Source organism: Anser cygnoides, chromosome 5 (assembly GCF_040182565.1).
Source record: "Anser cygnoides isolate HZ-2024a breed goose chromosome 5, Taihu_goose_T2T_genome, whole genome shotgun sequence".
Lineage (NCBI taxonomy): Eukaryota > Metazoa > Chordata > Aves > Anseriformes > Anatidae > Anser > Anser cygnoides.
The window spans coordinates 16818141-16839764 of record NC_089877.1 but is presented as its reverse complement, the minus strand read 5'-3'; the positions used below and the strand labels follow the sequence as shown (position 1 = coordinate 16839764).

Here is a 21624-nt window from a genome sequence, read left to right as displayed (position 1 = left end):
CAAACTTGGATTTCCTTTATGAATAGCTGAAATTCCAGTCTTGCCTGGCACAAGGGTAAGTTTCACATAAAGAACAGCCTCTGTGGAGAGTTTTTGAAAATAAATCAAAAACCTGAGAGACTGAGAAAAATTCTGAGAATTGGAGATGTGACAAACCGCATTGCCCAGCTTCTTATTGGCACGGTTAGGATACGACTCTCATCTACACAAATGTACAGTCCTAGACAAATTCCACAGCTGGTACTCAAACACCCAAGTAAGCTCTCTGCAGGAGAGCATGTCTGTACACACAGCCATTTGGCCACCGTACAGTACTGCTCATATGCAGTACGAATACGTGCATATGGGCTTCTCTAGTTCAATACATTCATCCTTGCAATCACAAGCTGTGTTCCACAAGCACACAGGCCCTGCTAGCTTACAGAGTTCTCATACGCAGAAGATTGATGCACATTCTGCACCTTCATTTAAGTGAAGTAACTCTTTTTTCATGTTATATCCTTTCTCCCCTACACATACTACCCATCTCAGCTACACTGGTATAGCTTATAGCTTTTTGCTGCGAAAGAGCTATCTCATACCAATAGATAATTTGGGATCAGAGGTGTCTGATAACATGGAGGAATATTCCTTGGAGCTGTCCTTCACTTGACCATCCCTGTAGTTATCACAAGCCGTGTATATTCTGGGTATTTGCATCTTATTCCGTGTATTCAAATGCAGTCCGTCATTCAAATCCCTCCGTTTGTGCACCAAGCCTTCTCAGCCTCTCTGCTTTAAACTTAAAATATAGCTTCACTCATCACTTCTACGCCACTCTAGAGTATCTATATACATAGAGTTTAACTGGTCAAGAAAAGGGGGTATAGTTGCAGAGTTACAACACACTAACTCTGATAGTCCCTTTCTCTTTGAGTTGCTAAGGGTTTTCTTCTTCCCTTTTGTGCCCCACCACAGCATTCTCCCCCACAGCATGACCCCCTTCCTGGACAGACAAACTAAGATCCTTTAGTTACTAAAGGCATTGTCCAGTTTAGCTCGAGTAGTACTGCTAAGTCTGGAAGAAAGAACATGGCATTTGCAGTGGGAGTCAAGAGTAGAAGAGTAAATAAGCACTGAACTGAAAACCAGTAAATTCAGACTGTGGCACCTGGCTGGGTTTTGTAGTTCCTCCCATTATCAAGCAAGTTCCAGTCATCCCTGGGAGGTGGGGATGATTTGTCAGTGACTGTGCTAGTTCAGCAGCACATGCCACGTGACAACAGATGAGAAACCTGCTCAGAGTGGAAAAGGCATGTCTGCCCATCATCCCACCGGTTGTGGGAAGGCTAAAATACAAACATCAGAGCCACTCTGATCACTTCTGGTGCAACACATGATTTCTTCTTGGCCTCTGACTAAACTGCTCCTTGTGCCAGTCAGCTCAGGAGGTGGATGTGTCCTTCTGCTGTGTTCACACAGAATCATTGACTTCAGCTGGCTTTGAGAGCTACATAAAAGCACAGCGATGGTGCTGAATGCATTTAGACATTTTAAGGAAGAAAATCTGTATTTCTGACTGAGCGATCTACCCACAGTAAGTGGCTTTCACCACATCGGAATGCTTCTGTCTCAGCCATTTTATACCCACAGAGCGTAGCATGGTCAGCAAGCAAGATGTGGCAAGTAAAAAAAAGACAAACCAAAAACCAACAGATGAATCACAGCAAAGCAGGGATGAATACAGGAAGGCATCTTAGAAGCCTCTTGTTACTAGAACTGTGTGATTTGGCATTTGTTCACCAGTAAGAGTCATATAACACCTAGTGATTCACTTGTTTTGCCATAAGAAAGATGCCTTATACCACATGCCTTACACCATGTGCATACTCTTGGGTGTGCAGCTCTGAAAGAGAATATAACCTCAAGCTGCTGCCAGCAGACAGCTGATACATGAAATGTCAGAACCCTTCACAGCTGGTACCCGAGCCATTGGCCACCTTGCCAAAATTACTTGCTGCAGTGACCTCTATACTGTCACAACTGGCAGGTCCTGAATGACCTGAAAGTGGCCCCGTAAAGCAGGCTCACAAGCAGGTAGTGCTAGCAGCAGAGAAACTTGTGTTGCTGCTTTCTGGGGTCTTCCTTGCTCTAAGGGCACACGCTGAGGATCTCAACTCACTTGGGCTCTTAGGCTGGTATCACTCACCAGCTCTGACTAATTTTACAGGAAAATAGTTGATTTGGACTGGGTAAAAGTGAGGTATGAGACCTCCACAAAGAGTTCTCAGTGAGGCAGGCAGAGACACTGTTACAGGCTTGGTTCCTCTTTGCCAGCTTTGTCAGAAGGCAGAGGAAGGAGAGAGTGTGCAGAACAGCGGTGACTTTCTTCGGCAGGGGCTGAGAGCTGTGGTGATAAGTAGAGAACTATCCAAGAGAGGGATGGAAAGTAAAAGGTATCACTCTTGAAGTGAGAGGCTAGGGCAATGATGTTTGTAGCAGTACTCTGTGTGGGTATGAGTGAAGACCCATATCATTTTTGAAAGCTGAAGGAGGAGGTGTCACAGTAATTTTGATATGAAGTGACAAGTCAGGCCAAGATGCATTGCTCTGTGAATAAATAAGGACATTATTTGAAAGAAACCACACAAAGTATCAGGAAAATGTAGGCATTGCTCGAATATGAGAATCTAGAGAGGAAAGGTCTGAAATAAAGGGGCAGAAGGGTCATATCTTATATATATATATATATTATTATAGACTAGAAAAAGTAGAGAGTACAGCCATGCACTGGAAATTAATTTTTTTGGTGTGTGAAATTACTTGGAGACAAGATGAAGGAAGAGTGACCAAAACAAAAGACCCTCCTTCAGGAAGATAAAATGATGAAGCAATTAAGGAGACAGAACATGCAGGACAAAAGGATTTTACAAGAGGACAGCAGTGTGTTTCAAAAATGGCTGATGCTTCAGAGGTGATGGAAGCTGGACTGAGGATTGACTGAAACATGGCATTTTGAAAATTTTACATACCACTCAGGTCTAGGGTATAGAAACTAGATTTTTGAGAGGATTTAGGGTGGATGTGTAGGATTCTAAGTACTTAATTTAAACATTTAGTTTACTAATTTTGGGGATGAAAGCCAAGAGGGAGATGGAGGTGCTGAAGAGACAAAATCGGGAGTGGGGTGGGAAAAATTAAAGCAGGAAGATGGAAAGAAGGGTTTGTTCTGCTTGCTTGTCCTCTTTGGAAATTTATATTATGATTTCTAACAGAGGTCAGTATGAAAAAGGCTTGTTGCCACTCTTTTTGCCTGACTATGATTCATGGTATGACTGTAAAGCATCACACACAAACATGCTTTAGTTCTTTTCTTCATTTAGATCTTCTCTCCCCGAGGGCTGGTTTGTTTGTCTTCTCTGTCGGAGGTTTGCCACTGACGTGACAAACAGCACTCTACAGAAGAGTAAGCTTTAGAAACACAGAAATTGGAGATGGAAAATTCCTCTGTAAAAGATCAACTAGCCCACTGTGCTTGGTAAGCCAAGGCATAAACACTAGCATTGTGCTTATTTAAAATACCACAAGAAGAAGTGTTCCTGAACAACTACTCTACCAGGTAGTGGATCTTATAGCCAAGTCATTGTAACAGTACTTATCCTAATCTTTGGTGTCTCATTTCATCCTCTTTTCTTCTTCTTCACAATAACAGTGCTCTTACTTCTGCAAACTCCCACAGTGCCTTATCCCACTTCTGATTTTTGTAGCATTGTGTCCTATAGCTCGTGCACAGCACAATCAGATGTGTTTAGCTCTTATGGCTCATATGACAATGTCTGTAAATCAGTCCTTATCACTTCTACTTTCTAAAAATGTGTTCCTTTATATTTGTAAATGTCCTTCTGATGAGATGTTCAGAACTGAATGCAATATTCCAGGGGATTATACTATAATACCACTAACACAGGCCTTTGTTACAGTTTTTGTTTATGAAGCATACTGCCCATTGTGTTCTTTTGTTATTTCTGTTCACCCCCAATCCACCCATCATCTCATATTACAGGCATGCCTAATTTACTGTCTGCTGTCCTGCTATTCTAGGTCACTTTCGGTGTTACAGCTTCTGAGAATCCTCCTTCCCAATGAATAGTTGTGATTTGAACTATTTCTCTCCAGATGTAATAGAGATGCATTTTTTTTTCTTCTGTGGAATTACATATTGTTTGCTGAATCTCATTTGTGCCAGAGCTTTGAATTGTAAAATTAGTAGAATAATGTACTCTCAACCCTGCGCCTTGGAGATGTTTCCCTCCCTTTTCCTCTCCAAGTTTGAAACCATAAAAATTAATATTAAGAAAGAACTAAAGAAAAAAAAATGATCTTTTTGCATGAGTTCTTTGAGCTTCATAGCATCTCTGGTACATGGAATTTCCTCTCTGCTGCTCAAAGAGAAAGGTGAAACAATTTTTAAAACTATTTCCACAATGTCACTGCAAGCACTGCTAAACTCATTGTCCTCACAGTGACTGAGCTGGGATAGGAGGTTGCTGTTCCCAGAGTATCCCCAGCCATCTGCCCCACACTCCTTGCTAGAATCTGCAAGTTAACCACAAGTGTAGCTAGCTACTCCCTAACCCTCTTCTATCAAAACTACCCACTTCAGTGGAAGTCAATTTTTTATTGCTTGCTTACGTGCTCTCTGTCTCACTTGCTCATTTGACAGCTAGAGCAAATGCGTGCTGTCCAAGCAGATGGAAAGGGAAAGAGATCTTTGGTGGCTAGAATAAGAGCAAACTGAATGATGGCAACCACTTAACCTGGTTCAGATGCTGCCCTCAGACCCTTGAAAATTAGTGCCAGAATTAGGAATGTTCTTCAGACATTATGACTCTCCTCATTGCCCTGCTAGACCACCCTGTGTTTTTTTCCCCAGAACTCACTTCTGGGAAGCATATCATCCTGAAGACCTGTCAGATCACACACACAAAGTGATGGCTATATGCCGTGGATTCTTCCCATCATCAAGTGCATTATAAAGCAAGCCAATTAAAGGTCACATCTGTTAGTCACAACTTTTGTGGTTTGGCTCTTATTGAACACCAAACTGTGTGAGAGCAGGAGGTGTGTGTGCTCGAGGCTGTCTTGCTATCAAGTGTGCTGCAGAGAGGATGTGTGGTGTCAAGGCAGAGTGTCAAAAAAAACAAAATTAAGGCTGTAGCTATTTTTCATATATCCGTTCAATCTGAATGTTAGTAGCAACATCTTTGATGTTGTCAGTTCGCTTGCTTTTCAGTTCTTTAGGATGATGCTGTAGACTTGAGCAAGGCCAAAGAAGAGAAAATTCCTTGCACACAAAGCAAACAGCAGTTCATTCACACCTCTTCGTGGCTCCAATGCTAAGAACAGACATTTGTAAATTATCACTTATCTGTGGGAAGCGAGGACCTTTCTTCAGAAACCATATTGTTTTCTTTTTGGTCTCACCAAAGCTAAAAGAGAGAATTGAGGTACTGAAGGTCATTTTCCTCACCTGTCAGTCTAGCAGATAGCTCTTTTCTCATCAGATCCCTTCCATTGCAACTCTGTCTCACTCAGGTAAGCTTTAGGGCAGGAGTTACTTAACTTTAGAAGTTAGGTGTGTTGTTTTGGGCAGCAGCTTTCATAACCAGCTGAGGCAGAGAGACGTTTCCAGAGGGCAGTTCTTCTTAACCTAACATAGCTGTCTGACCTACGTGAGGTGAACTACCTCTGGACATGCCTCTTTCCTCACTAAAGGAGCCCAGACAAGTAGATTACAAGAGGTTTTGTATTCTCTTAGATAGATAAAGTTGGGTAAGATGAATCCCAGTGTAAGTCTTTTATCTTTCTCTTCTGTGCTAACATTTCTAATTATCTTTCTTGTCTGCCCTTGCTGTGTATTAAAGTCTACCCAGTACATATGCTCCTGCGTAAGTGACGATGGCTGTCTCCTTTACACAGAGGCCTCGCTGCTTCCTAAAGAGTAAACTAAAGTGGCTCCCACCTTCTTCCTGTTGTGGTGGCAGGGATCGTTTCAGCTCTTTTCTCCGTCTTCTCCCACAAGCGGGAGTCCAGCCATGCAACAGGATAGTCACAGCAAGTCTGTGTTGCGGCAATGATGTCTCCTGGTGGTAGTCTTGAAGCTAGAGCCCCAGGGGTCTGGTGAAGAGCTTTCCCCTCCTAAACTTGGGGTCTCAGACCTCTGCACATTCAGGTGTTCATCCCACACCTGAAATGTATTTTCAAGTTTTGATTCATAACCATGTGAGTTTAAACCTGGGGAAAGATGCTGGATTGTATGCTTTTTTGCCCTTTTTTTTTTCTTCTTTTTTTGTCCCCTAAAAAAAACAACCAACCAACCAAAAAAAAAAAAAACCACAGAGATTTTGCTATGCTCACATAATGTCAGAATCTGAGATCTGTCCCAGGGTCTGTACTGGTTTTACCTGAATGTTTATTTCTCACACAACTTGCCTGTTTTTTCTTGCAGTGTTTCTCTCAGATGGAGCACACCACTGACCAGGTATGTGAGGTTACCGTTTGCTTCATGTGTAAATTCTTTAGGATCTTTGCTGGCCCATGGAGAAGAGTTCAGCTGTGACAAACCACACCCTTGCTTCTCCAGTCTCAGAGCAGCCGTCACTTCCCAGCCCTGTCACGAGCCACAGATAGGAGACCACCACTCAAACTCCACTTATGCAACGCTGTCTCTGAAAAATTAGTGATTGTTGGCTTGAAAAGCAGATACAGAATGAACGACAATGTGTGCTTTTAGTTGCTGGTAGATTATCAGATGCACTAAATCTTTAAGTGCTGGATAGATACCAGCTGTCATCATATGCCTCATCGCTCTGGGGCTGGAAGCATGTTTTTGTATGTGCTCATATAGCTTGTCATAAGGCAAATTCCAAGTTTTCATGTTCATAAGAATACATCCTATTTGTGCAACTCTGGCAGTACTAGTGGGCGGTACGTAAGGTTCGCAGTGCCTCAGTGACTCTGTTTTACACATCTGGAGATGGAAAAGGAGGAACAGCCTCATGAGAACACCACTCCTACAAGGACGTGTGGTGAGTGGTGTCATCTGAGCTCCCTACTTCTACTTCCAGAACGACTCAGAGCATCAGAGGATCCCAGCATGGGCTCGTGGGTTAACCCGGTGCTTCCAGAGTAGCACCAGCTTTTCTGATGTTCAGACCAGACCCAGCCCTGTTGTAAAATCATGATTTGAAGACATAAAACTGTCTGCAAAAATGGTGCATTGGGTTGCCAGGCATCAGCAACACTGTGCGCTAATTCACATAATCCTTTTAAGCACTCGGAGCAAATGACACCGTCTTACAGATTCGGTCTGCCCCCTTCAAGCACTCCAAATCCCAGCACCTTAACCCAAGGAGCAGCTCTCCAAAAGTCGCCGTGACTGCCCGAGTTATGCATTCGATGCAACTGCTTGCTGCTTGCACCTACTCGTGCCTTTTCTTTAATCTCGTGAACTTTTCAGCAGTTTCCTGAGCGATACCTGCTGCAGACGGCGACGGCTGAGCAGCACGCACCGCACGGGGCTGCAGGAGGAACCCCAAAAGGTAAGGCGAACCCCCAGCAAGCTCCAGACAGCACAACCACTTCGCCCTCGCCGCGAACGTTTCAGCCCGCAGGGAGCAGATGCAGCTCGCTGCGGGGCCAAGCTCCCGGCCGGCGGCTGCGGCATCCCCCGGCCCCTCGGTGCGCCCCGCCGGGCCCGGCACGGGCCCCCAGCTCCCCCGGCCCTTCCCTCCCCGATTTCTTTCCCTCGAGGGCTGAGGAATCCAAACTCCGGGGTCGGAGCCCGGGGAGGGGGGGGGGGGGGGGAGCCGCTGCCGCAGCCCCCCTTGGGGGTGCCCGACCCTGCTCGGCCCGGCCCGGCCGCCTTTTGTCTGGGCGGGGAGGAGCCAGCAGAAGGCAGATCGTAAAAAAAAAAAAAAAAAAAAAAAAAAAAAAAGGGCTGGCCGGGAGCCAGGAAGTGTAAAAATCCTGGCCGGTTGGTGGCAAATTTCGCCAGATCGCGGCGAAGATCGCAGCGCGTCCTTCAGCCCGCGGCGGGCGCGGAGCGGGGCGGAGAGGTGCGGAGCGGCAGCGGCACGGAGCAGCGGGGAGCAGCACGGAGCAGCACGGAGCAGCACGGAGCAGCACGGAGCAGCGCCCTTCGCTGCCGCCCGCCCCGCAGAGCGGCGGGGTGAGTGCGGGGGACGCCCCCGGGGTCCCTGCGGAGCGGGGAGCGGGGGCAGCGCGGCCACGGGGAGGGGGGGGGGGTTCGTGCCGGGGGGACCCGCGGGAGGCGGCCGGGCCGAGCCCAGCCGTGCCGCCGGGGCAAGTTCTCCATTTAAAAATATTAAAAATAGCCCCTCCGGCTCCATGGAGCTGCCGAGTGAGTCATTTCCAAACCGAATGTCTCAGTCGCAGCCTTCCCCGCGGGAGACACAATAATTCTGAAACCGGGGGTGAAGGGAAAGAGAGTTTTTCCCTCCCCTCTTTTGCTAAATAGATTGAATTAACACGTAGCCGCTGCAGGAGAAGACAAAAGCCGTGAGCAGCGGGCTGCCTGTTAGAAAAAAGTGAAGCATAGCTCCATCCTTTTCTCCCTTCCCTCGGGCCTCTCCCTGGTGGTGATGCCACCCGCATTTCCCTGAGAAGCACAGGGAGCCTCTGTGCCCAGGGCTGTCCGTTTTCGTGGACGAAATCTACTTTCCGTTTCTTCGGCTGTCAAACCCGTCCCCGTCCCCTTTGCTGCGGGATGTCAGCTGCAGCCAAGGGTCCTGCCAGCAGTGACCCCAGCCGACGCCGCTCCTGGCTGTCCGTGCTGAAAGAATAGTCCAAAGCAGGGCTATTTTTTTCTGCCTTTTCCAGTCATATGATGATTTGTTCATGTAAGCAGGCTGTCTCGAGCAGAGGGACTTTTTGTTTGTCAGCAACAAGTGCTGAACGTATTTATAGGCGATGCTGCAATTCTGTGGTATGAGAGGTTTCAGTTATGCAGAACTCGAAGGTACCTGGATCAGAGTGCAAGAGCTGTTTACATCTTTCATACAGCGCTGTGTGCATGCATATTTGAAGTATACACCCATAGCTCTTATTTCACGGTGAGGCAGCATGTCCTAGATACAGAAGCTGATGTGTAGGCTATGTAGTATTGTCTTGTTTTGTTTTTCTAAAACAGAAGCTACAGTCCAACTGTGCAGTAGTCCCTAATGGTACAGACAGACCATGGGAGACAAGACGCTGTGCTGTCCTGATAAACCGGCTTTCCTTAAACTCGGAAGCCACCTAGCTAGGGGTAAAGTCCTGTCCTCTGACCCCTGTGAAGAACTTTGTGAGTGCTTTGGCAACAAAAAATGACCTAGAGCTGAAAATATGTACAGTAAGATATGCCAGCTATTTTGCAGCCATGTGAAAGATGTTAGGTTCGAGAATACGATCTGTGGCAGTAACCCAAATCTAATGCCATTGCTGTGTTGGTGAGTAGAGAACTGTGATGCAAAAGCACTTTGCTTTCTTTTTTTGCTCATTAGATTCAATTTCTTTTATTAATGCTATTTGTATGTCTCACAGCCAGGAGAGACCACTATGATTGACTGACTTGTCACACAGGGTGCAGAGCGCTCAAGGATTCCCGCAGCAGGTCTGCGACTTTTTGTTCAGCTGTAACGTGCAGGAGAATCATCACCTTAAAAGTGCAACCAAATCACTAAACTGAAGGATGTAAATACAATTATTTTGTGTTCCAAAACACAAGAAAAAGCAGACTTAACAGCCCACGTAAATGAAAATTTCACAGTAATCCAAGACAAGGTATGCTCATGATACGCAGTTCATAGTCAACATATGGCATTGTTGCTAAGATTTTAGTGCCATGCACTTTGATAACGTAGTGGAGGGAGGAAAACGCTTGGGCTTGAGTCAAAAATCAGCTGCTTTTTATGAAGCAGCAGGTAAAGCTTGGGAGAAACCTTTCTAGAGGTGGATTATTCTGTATTTGTCTATAATGGGGCTGTTCTGAATCTCTGATTGAAATAGCTGTCCGGTCAGGTATGGCACGTTGCACTGATGGGACTGCAGTGCCGAAGGTGGGCAGGGGAGTTCAAGCACACAAGCCCGTATTGAAATCTTTTTTTTCTATGTCAGTTTAGTAGTGTTTCCTTCTCGTAGTTTTACAGCAGACTTCAGGTGACAGTTTAGCTGTGTATCACATTTGTCTTCAGCCTTCAAGATAAAATTCTCTGTAATTATTTTCATGCAGTATGTTTATGGACTGTTTGATGTCAGCTCAGACTCTGATAAGACTTCCAAGGTTCACTTTTAAAGCTCAGCTGGAGCACAGGTAGCATCTACCGACTCCTCAGTTCCTTCTGGAAGAATTTCCAGCAATGAAAGACACAGAATAGGTGAGACAGATGGCATTTTATTTGAGAAATAAATAGATGTAGCTTCCATTCTTCTGGAAAGAATGGAGGGATGGGACTTGAATAGATCATCAAAGGCTTAGATATAGCAGGCAAATACGCTCTGGAAGGGTATCTTTTAAAACTCATTTTCTAGGCATCTGTAGTTTTTGTGTTCTTTATTTCCCCCCATTTCTCTCTCTCTCTCTCTCTCTCTCTTTCTGTAATGTATGGCCTTTTGTATCCACTGTTTCTGCTGATGTGAATTCAAGCATAAATATACATTGACTAGCTATGTTCTGGGTTCCAGGGCTTATTCAGTAGGGCGTAACAACCCATTCTTACTCCGTGAGATAGGGCTAAGTGTAACTCAGAGGAAGGAAGATTGTGCTGAAGATTTTTGCAAAAGCCGTGTGATACAAGACGTGGCTGAGGGTGGGCTATAATGTGAAATCAGGCTACTTGACTGCCGTGTTTTGTAGTCCTAGGGTTAAAAATATGGGGTGTACTTCTGTTTCTAATAACAACAGTAGGAACTCTGGAAAAAAAAAAAAGAAAAAAAAAGGAAAAAGCATGAAGTGCAAGAAAGCACGGGGAAGATAGATTGTCATTCTACTAGCAGCATAGACAGTTCCTAAAGTAATTGCAGTTGCTGATGTTTTGTTTGGTCTTAAAGAGGTGTATCTTGCCAGCTTCCTGATTAACATTCCTAGAAAATTAAACATGCCATTACATTTAGACTGATACAACTTTTTGCTTCCCCTGAGAACCTGTGTTCTCCCCTCCGCCTCATCTTTTCAAAATGAGTGACCTTCTGCTTGGTGTCTTTAGGAAAGCATTGCTGTGGCTCTCCTTTGTCTGTTCTCCTCTAGTAACTTTATGAATTACTGAATTTTGCTGCGTTTGACCAAAGAAGGAAAAGTCTAAAAGGATAATGTTCCTCTGAGCTTTGTGAAAGTGTTTTTAGAGCCTGTGCTGAAGGAAGGGCTCCGGGGAGGGTTATCCCCTCCTGCACATGTGAAACCCAGGAGGGAGCGTGATGTGGGAGATCAGGCCTGTTTTAGTTCTGCTGCTCATGTAACTGGTGAATATGAACAGTTTATTTGTTGAACAGCTACATTTTTCATTCCCACAACAGCCCAAAGCTTCTCCATATGGTGAGCAAAACTGCTATAGTCTCTACAGACTGCCAATGTACTTTGTAGTTTGTTTTGAAATAGTTAATACAAGTATTTCCTGATTTTTGCAGCAGATGCTACTGAGGAGTTATTGGAAACAGGTTGAAGCTGCTAAAAGTTAATTTCTAGGTTTGAAAACACATTTGTCAATTCAATCTTAAAGCCTTTTCTACAGCAAAAAGCCTGATAGCTTGCTCATACTGTTGTCATTCAAGTGATACATTCCTGGCCTGCTGTGCTCCAGGAGGGATGCACTTACTAGTGCATCCACCAAATGCTATTCCCGACAGTGGAAGGAAATAACTATTTATGTGTGTGTCATCCTTTTTTCCTGGTATAAATGTTTTCATGCTGTTGCTTGTTCCAGTGTAGCTGTGCTCATTAAAAGTCATTCTGGTAATCAGCAGAGTTTAAGGCTTCTAGGCCTAGCAATAAAACAGGCCATTGAACTTGCAGGCAGCTTTGGGGACTGAGCAACTTGGAGTACTATTTTCCTATTAAATCGGTTATGTTTTTTAGAGTGTAATAGCATGAGTAATATATATAGTATAGAACTGGAGAAAAAACAATGGTGAATTTAACTCTTCTGTTGGAAGCTGGCTACATCGTTATGGGTGAAGCTCTGCAGAGGGATGCAGATAACCTTTCCGTTGATCAGGAAATGGTGATACATCTCCATTTGTTCCCTCTTATCCCTTCCTCCTCTCTTGTGGATGTGGTTCTTATTTAACGAAACACGAGTGGATTTTTTCAGTCCCAATTCAGTCCATCAGTTTTATCATTCTGAAACTGCTACATTTCTGCTTCTTGCTTTCCCTAGCTAGGTCTTTGGCGTGGTTGTTACTTCCACGGGGAGTACAATAGTTTTCAACCAGATTAAGTCACTTGTTCATGCATCTAATTCAAATTTGTATCTAACTTCACACTGATCAGCTAAGTGATTCTTATGAGGTGTTCTTTTCTATTTTCCACCCAAGCATTTCAAAGCGTTTTATGAATATGTGGAGCCTTTTAACAGCCTTAACAATTTTCTCCATTTCCAAATGTGAGTTCAAAGAATTAACTAAGGTTTCTAAGATAATACAGAAAACCTGTGATAGAGAACTAAGTACCTTTGTTGTCCTAAATGCTACTCCTATGTTATAAGATGCTTCTTTTTCTGTAGGTTCTTTCCTATGACTTGATCTCTTTAGTTCACGTTATACTGGCTTGTTCTGTGCCAGTCCTGTTTTCATATATATTTTTGTAAGAAATTGTACTATCGTTTGTATAGATTTGAATTTGTTTTATTTCTAACAGTCCATCAACTCTAAAGGGGCTGCAATGGTCTCTGAATTACAGAGGAGCTTCTCAGACTGTGGTGGGCTCTAAGCAAAGGTTTTTCCCCCTCCTCTTCTCATATATTTCCTTCACTCTAACCAGAGTTTCACTTTGAGTTTCAGGTTTGCTTTAACCTCAAGAACTCAAAGCACAACTAAGTGGAAACCACGGAGTTTCTTTTCAAATGCTACATGGCTCTGGTACCAAAGCCAAGTTAGAGAGGTCTTTCTGTTAGGGAATTTGTTTGGGATATGTAATGAAAAACGGCATGATGTGGCTCCAGTTGGAGGAAGGAAATACGCAGAAGGAGGCAGGGACCCTGGGCTCATTTGTGAGAGGTGGGTGTGTAATAGGAGGATAGGGAAAGGGAGATCTTGTTTTGGGCGGTTAAAGAGTAGCAACAAAATTGCGGCTATATGGGTACATACCAGAGGTCAACAAACTATTGGGAGGGGTGTATTCCCATATTCTGCAGTTGCCACTTTTATTTTTTTTTTTTTTAACATACTTTATCTCCATACTTAAAATCTATCAGGGTTAATTAAGGATAGGTGAGCACAGTAGAACACCTCCAGACTCTTTATAGGGCACCATGTTGCTGCCTTCATGGTGGGTGGCCCAGCAGAAAAAAAAAATAAATTAAAAATTGACACCTTTTGGTATAGAGCCAGCTGCAGAAAGAAGAGGTAGATCAGGTGATTCCTCGTTCTTTACAACAGTGTGGAATCCTTTGAAAAGTTTCATTAAAGGAGCTTAGAGGTATATGTTTTTTTGGTGAATAGGATCCTGGCTTGGGAGGTGGAAGACCTGGGTGAGTCATTTCACTGGCTTTGCAGCTTCATTTCCTCAGCCAGAAAATGGAGATAATGATTTTTACTCTCCTTATTAATAATCCTCCTAGAGCTCTCGATGAAAGGAGCGTTTTGCAGGGCTGAGTGGCCCATCCACCCGGGGCTGAGCCTGCCTGGGCCGCCTCGGGGCTTTCCCATGGCGCGGCGTGGGGCGGGCAGGCATCCCCGCGGCGCTTGGCACTGCGCGCACTGGGGCCAGCCGGGGCTGCGAGGCCGTGCGCTGGGGCTGCAGGTAGTGCGCTTTGGCTGGCTGAGGTCCTGCCTTTGCCAGCTGGCGTGGAGTGTGCTCCGAGAGCTTGAGGAACCGACCGGTGCTCCCTGCGGGACAGCAGCTCGGGCACAGCCCGGTGAGATGCTGGTGGAGCACTTGGCTTCTTCCCGCCCTGAGTGTGCCTGCGGTCTGCGATCCTCGATCGCAGCTTAACGACAGAGTTTCTGCTTGGTGAAGTTCTGAGCTGGGTTTGGCACTGGGATCTCAGAAACAGGTAGCATTAACATATGGGTGGAAAAAAGCTGTCTTCTAAAGGCTGTAACTGGAGTCAGTCCTGCTGACGAGATTGCCATACCTGAAGGCTGACCTTGCACCCTTCCATTTACCTCTCTGAACTGGGAATGTCTCTTAGCAGGGGCTGTGCTCCCACTGCTGGCATGAGCACATCTGACGATACGTTGCTGCGTATGTGAGGGGCTGCTAATATGACAAATTATCCACACTTTGCCTTGTTGTTTTGGAATTGATCCAAAACACGAACGCCAACATTTAGATTCTTATTGCTTTTGATGGGCTGTGGGTTAAGCACTAACATTTTCATGAATCAGATTTCCAAAGGCGTAAAGGCATGCTGAGGATGTAGGAAAGACTGTGCCTTGAGACTGGGACCCAGCCTGCCTTCAAACAAATTTTTAGACTCTTAGTAACCTCTGACACATATAAGATATATCTTCTGATCAGTGCTGTCCAGAAGGAAATTTGTTAGTTATGGAGTAAATCTTGATTTGATCATCTCTCTTTCTGAAAAGCAAGACTTTTTTTTTTTTTTTTAAATTAAGAATCTGAGCAACTGGGGGCTCTAAGAGGAACCAAATGTGTTGCAGATTTAACGGTAGCAAATGCTGTCTGTTTTCTTAGTTCTTAGTTTCTAAGTTCATGCATGTGTGTGTGTAGTTGTGACGAATTAAAAGCCTTGAAGTTACAGGTTGTGCCCTGCTTTTCCACTTCTCACCATGGCTGTGTAACAAATAAATGAGGGATTTTTGTCAGAAGTAATGTTGTCCTGAGATGTTGTCAGTTGAACTGAAAAAAGGATTTTGCCAATCACATAGTTTGTTAAGGATTTGTGGGGCTGGAGGGAGAAGCAGCTAATAAGAATCTAGATACTCTTCTGTGTATTTTTGTGTCTGAGGTGGGGTGAAACTGCTCATAATGGATCTGTAGGTCTAATATGGGCGGATTTTTCTTAAGATTATGCTTCTTCCATGCCCAAAGTCATTACAAAAAATTCTGGCACATGTTGCAGTATCCAGACTCATAGGCCATCAATGTCACAATTGCACAAAGCGTATAAAGGAGAAGAAAATGGGCGAACCTCTATCTTTCTTCATGAAGGGGGCGAGTTTTCTACCATTAAAAAAATTCAAATGGCACGACATCACTTATACCCGGATAACCCCTCATCCTTTGTTGCGGTATTTCAGGAGATCTGGGAAATGCTTCTTTGCATGAATAGAGCCTCCTGTAATTCCCCCCTCTCCCCTTCCCTCCCTTGCCATCTGGTTTCGACCTGCGGCTTTTTGGTGTGAATGTGAAGTAGCATTGGTGCAAGTTACCCTCTAAGAAGAAAAAGAGTTGTAGTTCTTGCTGTCCCATCACTTCCATTAGCGGCTGTTGCTCTAAGAACTGCAGAGAAGGCATCAAAGGAAATTTAAAATGGCCTGTTCCTTTGTTAAGTCCTGGTTACCAGGGGCTTTTGGTTCTTTGGCCCAGGATTACCAAGAAGATTCATAATTTGGAGGAAGCGCTGCCAACCTATTCTTTGGGTTATACTTTTTTTTGGTTAGAGAGAGAACTAGGTGTATTGCCTGATCTTGCTTTTCCTCCAGACAGACACTGGTGTTTTGGTCTGTTGGAAGGAAAAAGTCTTTTCATTAAACTTTTTAAAAATGATTTCTCTGTTTGTTTTCATGGCTAGCAGGAAACAAATTACAAAAATTCCTAGTTTGATGACTAATGTTTTTATATATGTCTATATCTATCTGTGTGAGTGTGTGTGTTGGAAAAAGATTTGTCTCCTTGTTTGATTCCTCTATTGAAAGATTCAAATTAATTCTCAAAGTGTTTACTCAGATGTGATGAATTAAAAGTGGATAAAATTACATTGTTGTCAGATTGCCTCATAGTCCTGCTCTCTCCCTCAGTTTTGAACACTGACATCCAGCTCTGAGTTATTTGCTCACTCCAAGACCTGGGTTTTACACAGTTGACATCTGCCTTGTTAGAGATCTAGCGGGTTTTGATAGCTGAGTTTTGAGCTGACAATCACAGATAAGTGAAAAAGAGACCAGGGGTAGGACAGCTGGAAGAGAAGGAAGAGCAATACATCTTTCTCTGATTTACGACAAACTCCTTGCCAAAAAAGACTTTCAGGATCATTGAGTGAGAGGAGGAGAGTGGGGAATCCCTTATCAGCTGGCAAGCAGTCTGAAATGCCCTGATGCCACCTGAAGTGCTGCCCCAGCAGCTGGGGCATGTGGCAGTGAGAGGTTATCTTGGTACGTTTGTGTCTCTTACACAGTCGCTGCACTTTTGTCTCCAGGTTTTTGTGTCTTTTATAATCAGTGGTGAGAGGTAGTGCTGCTTGGTGGCTACAACAACTGGCATCCTGGTGTCTCCTTTCTCACAGTGGAAGTGATCCTGGTGTCTCCCTTCTCTCTTCTTCTTCTTTAATAATTGCATCTCTAAAGCTTTTTCTAGTTCTGTGGTAGATAAATAGTAGGACCGTGATTATTAGATGCAGGTTTTATTTTATAATCTTCTAAACCACTTTAATCTTGGGAAGAGGAGATGTGAGGGAGTTTGGACTGAAGGCCTCTAGGAGAACAATAACCTTTTCTGAATATTTTTGCATAATTCTTTGAGAGTTTTCAGGGCAAACTGGAGAGGACAATTTTTCCTTGATGTACTTAGCACTTTGCCCAATAATGTTCATTCCCACTAGATGAAATAGCCCAAATACCACAAGAGCTTATTGCTAACCTGCATTAATGCTTCACTTGCCACAAGGCAAGTTTTCTCTCAGCAAAAAGGAAGAAAAAACCCAACAAACTATTGAATGCACAACACGGACGTTACCAACAAACTGCTAATGGAACTTCCCTGCAAAAATGAAGCAGCATTTACAAGGGTGCCTTGTTCTTGGGAAAACTTTGAGTGGAAACTAGTTGCTGAGAAAGGAAAATCTGGTCTGATGGAAGCGTGGGCGGGCGATGGAGTACTTCTGCAGCGATTGCAGAGAAGCTACTTGAGGCTGGGGTCTGGTTCGGGGCTTTGTTGTATGTTCAGATGCCTGCAAAATGCAAACATGTTGTGCCAAAAGTCTGTTTTCTAGTAAGCACTCTCTTACCTCTGGCTTTAGGAAGTTCTGAAAATAGTTCAGGCAGGCTCTGGGCATGGGGAGAGGACAGTTCTTCTCACAGACCTTGGCATTTCAGTTCTGGTAACAGGACTGTCAGTTATATTTGGATACCATTTGGCTAGCTGGCATCCAGAGGAACAGTTTACTATGCCTGCTATCTAACAGTTGCCATTTTAGGTAAGATAGATTTGTATCTTTGAATCCTGAAGAAATTAAATTCAGACTTTGGATCTGGCCTAATGCTGAAGATTTTTTCTTACATTCCTGATGAGAAACTGAAATAAAGCTGACTTGACAGTAACACGGGATTGCAAACTGCGAGGCTGGGAGAAAAATGGGGAAGAGGGACGTCTTATCTGCTCCTCACAGACAAGAGCTTGTTATTATCTGTCCGGGTGACTTTAGCAGAGGTTAAGGAAAACAACGTGTATGTTTCCGTGAGCAGAGGCAAGCACGTTCCCTTGGTAAGAAGTGTTCAGGAAATTTGTCGGGGGGCCCCGTGTTTTGCTGTTGTGGAGTCAGTCTCGTAAATCCATAGACCAAGCTCAGGAGGGACCTTCGTGATGGCATTGTTTCACCTCTGCACAGATGTGCCAAAGAATTTCCTGTGCAGAAGTTAAATATCTGTATGTTTAGGCACGAGGTCTGTTCTCCTGATTTACACTTCTGAATTTAAACTTGCAACCTTGCAACTTAGTCTAACTGAAATTAATAGAAAGGCAGCTTTATAAAATGCTTTCATTGCTGGGGATAAGGGTGCTTGTATGCAGTTACAGCCTCTGGAGTAGTGAGAGGAGGATTGAGGGCTAACACAGGCATCTTAACCACTGCTTTCTAGCCCTGCTAAATGTCTATGCCTGGTCTAAAGTAACAAATATCTTACTATACAGCTCTGAAAATATATATGCTGTTTTCCCTGTATAAAAAATGATTGAAATAGAAATTTTACTGCACTGCTGGGAGAAGTCAGCTGCCACTCTTTCAGCTCTTCACGCTGTCAGCTTTGGGACTTCAAGATGACAAATACTGGCACGATTACTTGTTTTGCAACAGAAGCATCCCTTACAGTGACTCTTTGCCTCCCAGTCACCTCTTGGTGAGTTATGAGAGAAGTCTGCCCTCGGCTCTCCAAGGTGCTGTAGCTTTTTTCCTCTGACAATTTCTGATGTGGTTAGAATTGCCAATAGAGACATTGCTAGCAGATTGAAAATGTGTAGGCAATGTGAAATGAACTGAATATTATTTCAAAATGCACACAGAAGGCGGTGCTGATTTAGATGTATTATTTTATATTTGTTCTTAGTCTGTAGACATTATGGTGGGTTTGTGGTTGTTGTTGTTTGTTTTTCTAATTGGAAGAGAGCATCCACCAAGTCTGCAGCTTGCTGCCCTTTCAAGCAACACCTGTCAGGGCTCTGTTTTCTTCATGAAAGTCTGTCTGGGCTTTGTCATCTTGTGAGACAGCAAAGAGTTGTCTAAACTTCTACCCAAACCGTAGTCAGCTTGTGGGGGATAACAAGTGTATTTATTTCTTGAATAATACCAAGAACAACAGTACCTCACGTTCCAGTGCCTAACAAGTGAGGTGTTTGCTCTCTGTTTTCTCCTGTAACATCCCCAGCGGCGGGGCCTGTGGTGGCCGTGGCCAGGCTGAGGGCTTGCTCGGGCTTCACAGCGGGTGATCAGAACCAACGAGGCGATGTGGAGGCAGGGGTGGTGAGGTGAGCTCAGCACAGCATGGGGCTGGCCTGGCCACGTGGGAAGAAAGCTGTTCTTTTACATGTAAAACGGTTGATTACAGTTTGTGGAGTGCAAAAAAAATTTCTGAAGCTGAGCACTAGCTAAATTAGAAGCACTATGCAGATACACAACATGCCTTTAGCTGATCGTATCTCTTTTCCCCCCTGTGCTGAAGATGTAGTGGAAAAGAGAAGATTTTGCTTTACATCTTCCATGTGCAGTTCAGTTACACAACTCTTTTTCTGTCTCTCTCTTTTCTCCCACATCTTCATTCTTCAAACTGCCAGCTGCATCTACTGCTTGTATTCGTCTGAAGTGGGAAGATTTTGAAGTGCAGAAGCTTTGCCAGAGTTTTTGTGTGGTTTTTATCCAAGTTCATTCTAACTTATTCTGTTTCTGTGGTTTACTTGGGGCTACGTATTCATCTATATGGAGATGATGATCAGAGGGGAAAGTACGGGTATTTCGTATTTGGCCAGCAACTACTTCTCGTTTTATAGAGAACTAAACAAACAAAACAGTCCTGCTTATCCTCAAAATATCTGGTTGTCAGACCTCTTTCACAGAAGCTCCTTGCGGTATCTTTTGGTAAAGGACTGATAATGAGTGGGTTTTATTGCCTTGCACAACCCTTCTCAAAAACCATAGTGTTTGTCTTTTCATCTTTTCTTCTGTCGTTCATCTTTTGTCCCTTTCTTCTTTCTGATGACATAGATTTCTTTCTCTCCAGTTTCTCTAGTTTTATACTGGCCAAATGGCTGATTGTATTTAAAGGTATTTGTAAAGTGCCTCTGGCTGAAGAGTTTAGGCATCTCTGCTAATAGAAGTGGGAAGAGATCACACTTGTTTTTCTGGCTGGCTGTGTTGGGTTGTTCTTTAAGGGGCAAGATAGGAAAGGGAGCTGCTGTTGAAGTGCTCCTGAAGATTTGCCCAAGTCTGCTGTTAGGATATTTTCACTCCTCCCTTTTCTGTCTTGCTCTTTTCCTTTCTCTTCACTTCGCAGGACTGCTTCAATTCTTGCAGTGCAAGTCCATGTCACAACCTGACGTGGTGGTGAACTGCTAGTCTGAGGCTGATTCTTTGTGTTAGTTGCAGGCTGAGTCCTTGGATTTGACGACTTGTTGATGCCAGTGAGATTCACACTTGGACCTTCAAGAGGAGAGACTTTCTAACAGCCCTGCTCCACTCCACCTGACCCTATGACTGGGGGGTTCACCATAGCTCCATCCTTTGCTCTCCAGTTCCACAAGATGGGTTCGTTCAGAAGGCCACGACCTCGCTTCATGAGCTCCCCTGTCCTCAGTGACCTGCCACGTTTCCAGGCAGCCCGGCAGGCTCTGCAGCTCAGCTCCAACTCGGCGTGGAACAGGTGAGCAGCACCCGCTCAGGACAAGCCCTCTCTGTGCAGCAGCCCCTCCGTAGTGACTGTGCGTGGCTGGTCTTTGTACTTCAGAACATTTATGGCCAAGCTTATTTGTTTATAAGCATGCATGAGTTTCTGACATGCCCAAGCTTTGACAGCATTTAAAACCTCTGTGGAGGTGACAAGTTAGACCTAGTAGCTTTTAGCCAGCCTTGGTTTTGGCCAGTGTTTTTCGGAGGTATTGTCTTGAAGTAAAACAGAATTGCTCTGTGTTAACAGTTCCTTTTTTTTCGTTACCTTTTAGGCGAGCACATTGTTATTAATGTAACAGAGGTCAGTTTCTTAATGCAAAGCAGGAATTTACTTGCATATTATGAAGCTTTTATTACAGTCCAGTTCTTCCGGGCAGGTACTAAGCTTGTGGCTTCTACTTCTGCCAGCATTTCATACCGACAGTCCAATCCTGTCTGCAGTGCATGTCATGCAGCAATGGCCACTGGAGAAATGATGTGTAGGGTGAAGTGTGAGATGTCCTGAGCTGATCTAATGGCCTGCTGTTACCAAAGGTGGATGTTCTCACCTTTCCCTCTGCTACTTTGCAGCAGCTCTGTGCTCCGCAGAGCCCTTTCTCTTGCCGACCTAACTCAGCTTAATAATGTTGCACAGAAGAAGCCCAGCAAAAGCACCACATAGTTGGTGACCTGAGGTCAGTGAAGCATACAAGTGCCATAATTTGCTCACAAAAGGAAAGGCCTATCAAGAGAATGACACCTCCTCTTGTTGGGTGTGGCAAGTTTTGAGACCTGGCAAGCCGTCCTGTATACTGTCACTTCATCACTTCCTTTGCACCGATCAGAGAAGTATTAGTTAGAAGATCCTCCAACAGCTGTTGCCACACCTTACAAGCATTAGCAGGGCTTAAAATTGTGTCTGACTGAAGTGATGCTGGCTGCAGAATGTGCTCCAGCACAGCCAGGATCCTGCCAAATGCTGCAGGCCGGGTGGCTGTGGCTCAGCTAGTCCTGCCAGCGTTGCTGGATAATGCAGTGTGATGTGCTTGGCAAATATTGACAAAAATCTATGTCTTCTCGTAGCCACTAGCCTGCAGCACCTAGCAGAGATCTCCTA

The 21624-nt window shown here is 44.4% G+C and overlaps 1 protein-coding gene across 10 annotated transcripts in view; it reads left to right on the top strand.

The window, feature by feature from the left end:
• Positions 1-21624, top strand: part of PRR5L (proline rich 5 like) — a 103880-nt gene that overhangs the window by 45008 nt on the left and 37248 nt on the right. The window contains exons 9-12 of one of the 10 annotated variants that reach the window (XM_066997093.1): positions 6488-6520; positions 7502-7580; positions 8036-8209; positions 20223-20502. In XM_066997093.1, coding sequence (XP_066853194.1) covers positions 20333-20502 — 170 coding nt within the window. In that variant the 5' untranslated portion in view covers positions 6488-6520; positions 7502-7580; positions 8036-8209; positions 20223-20332. The other 9 variants (XM_066997094.1, XM_066997095.1, XM_066997096.1 and 6 more) reach the window with 9 other exon arrangements.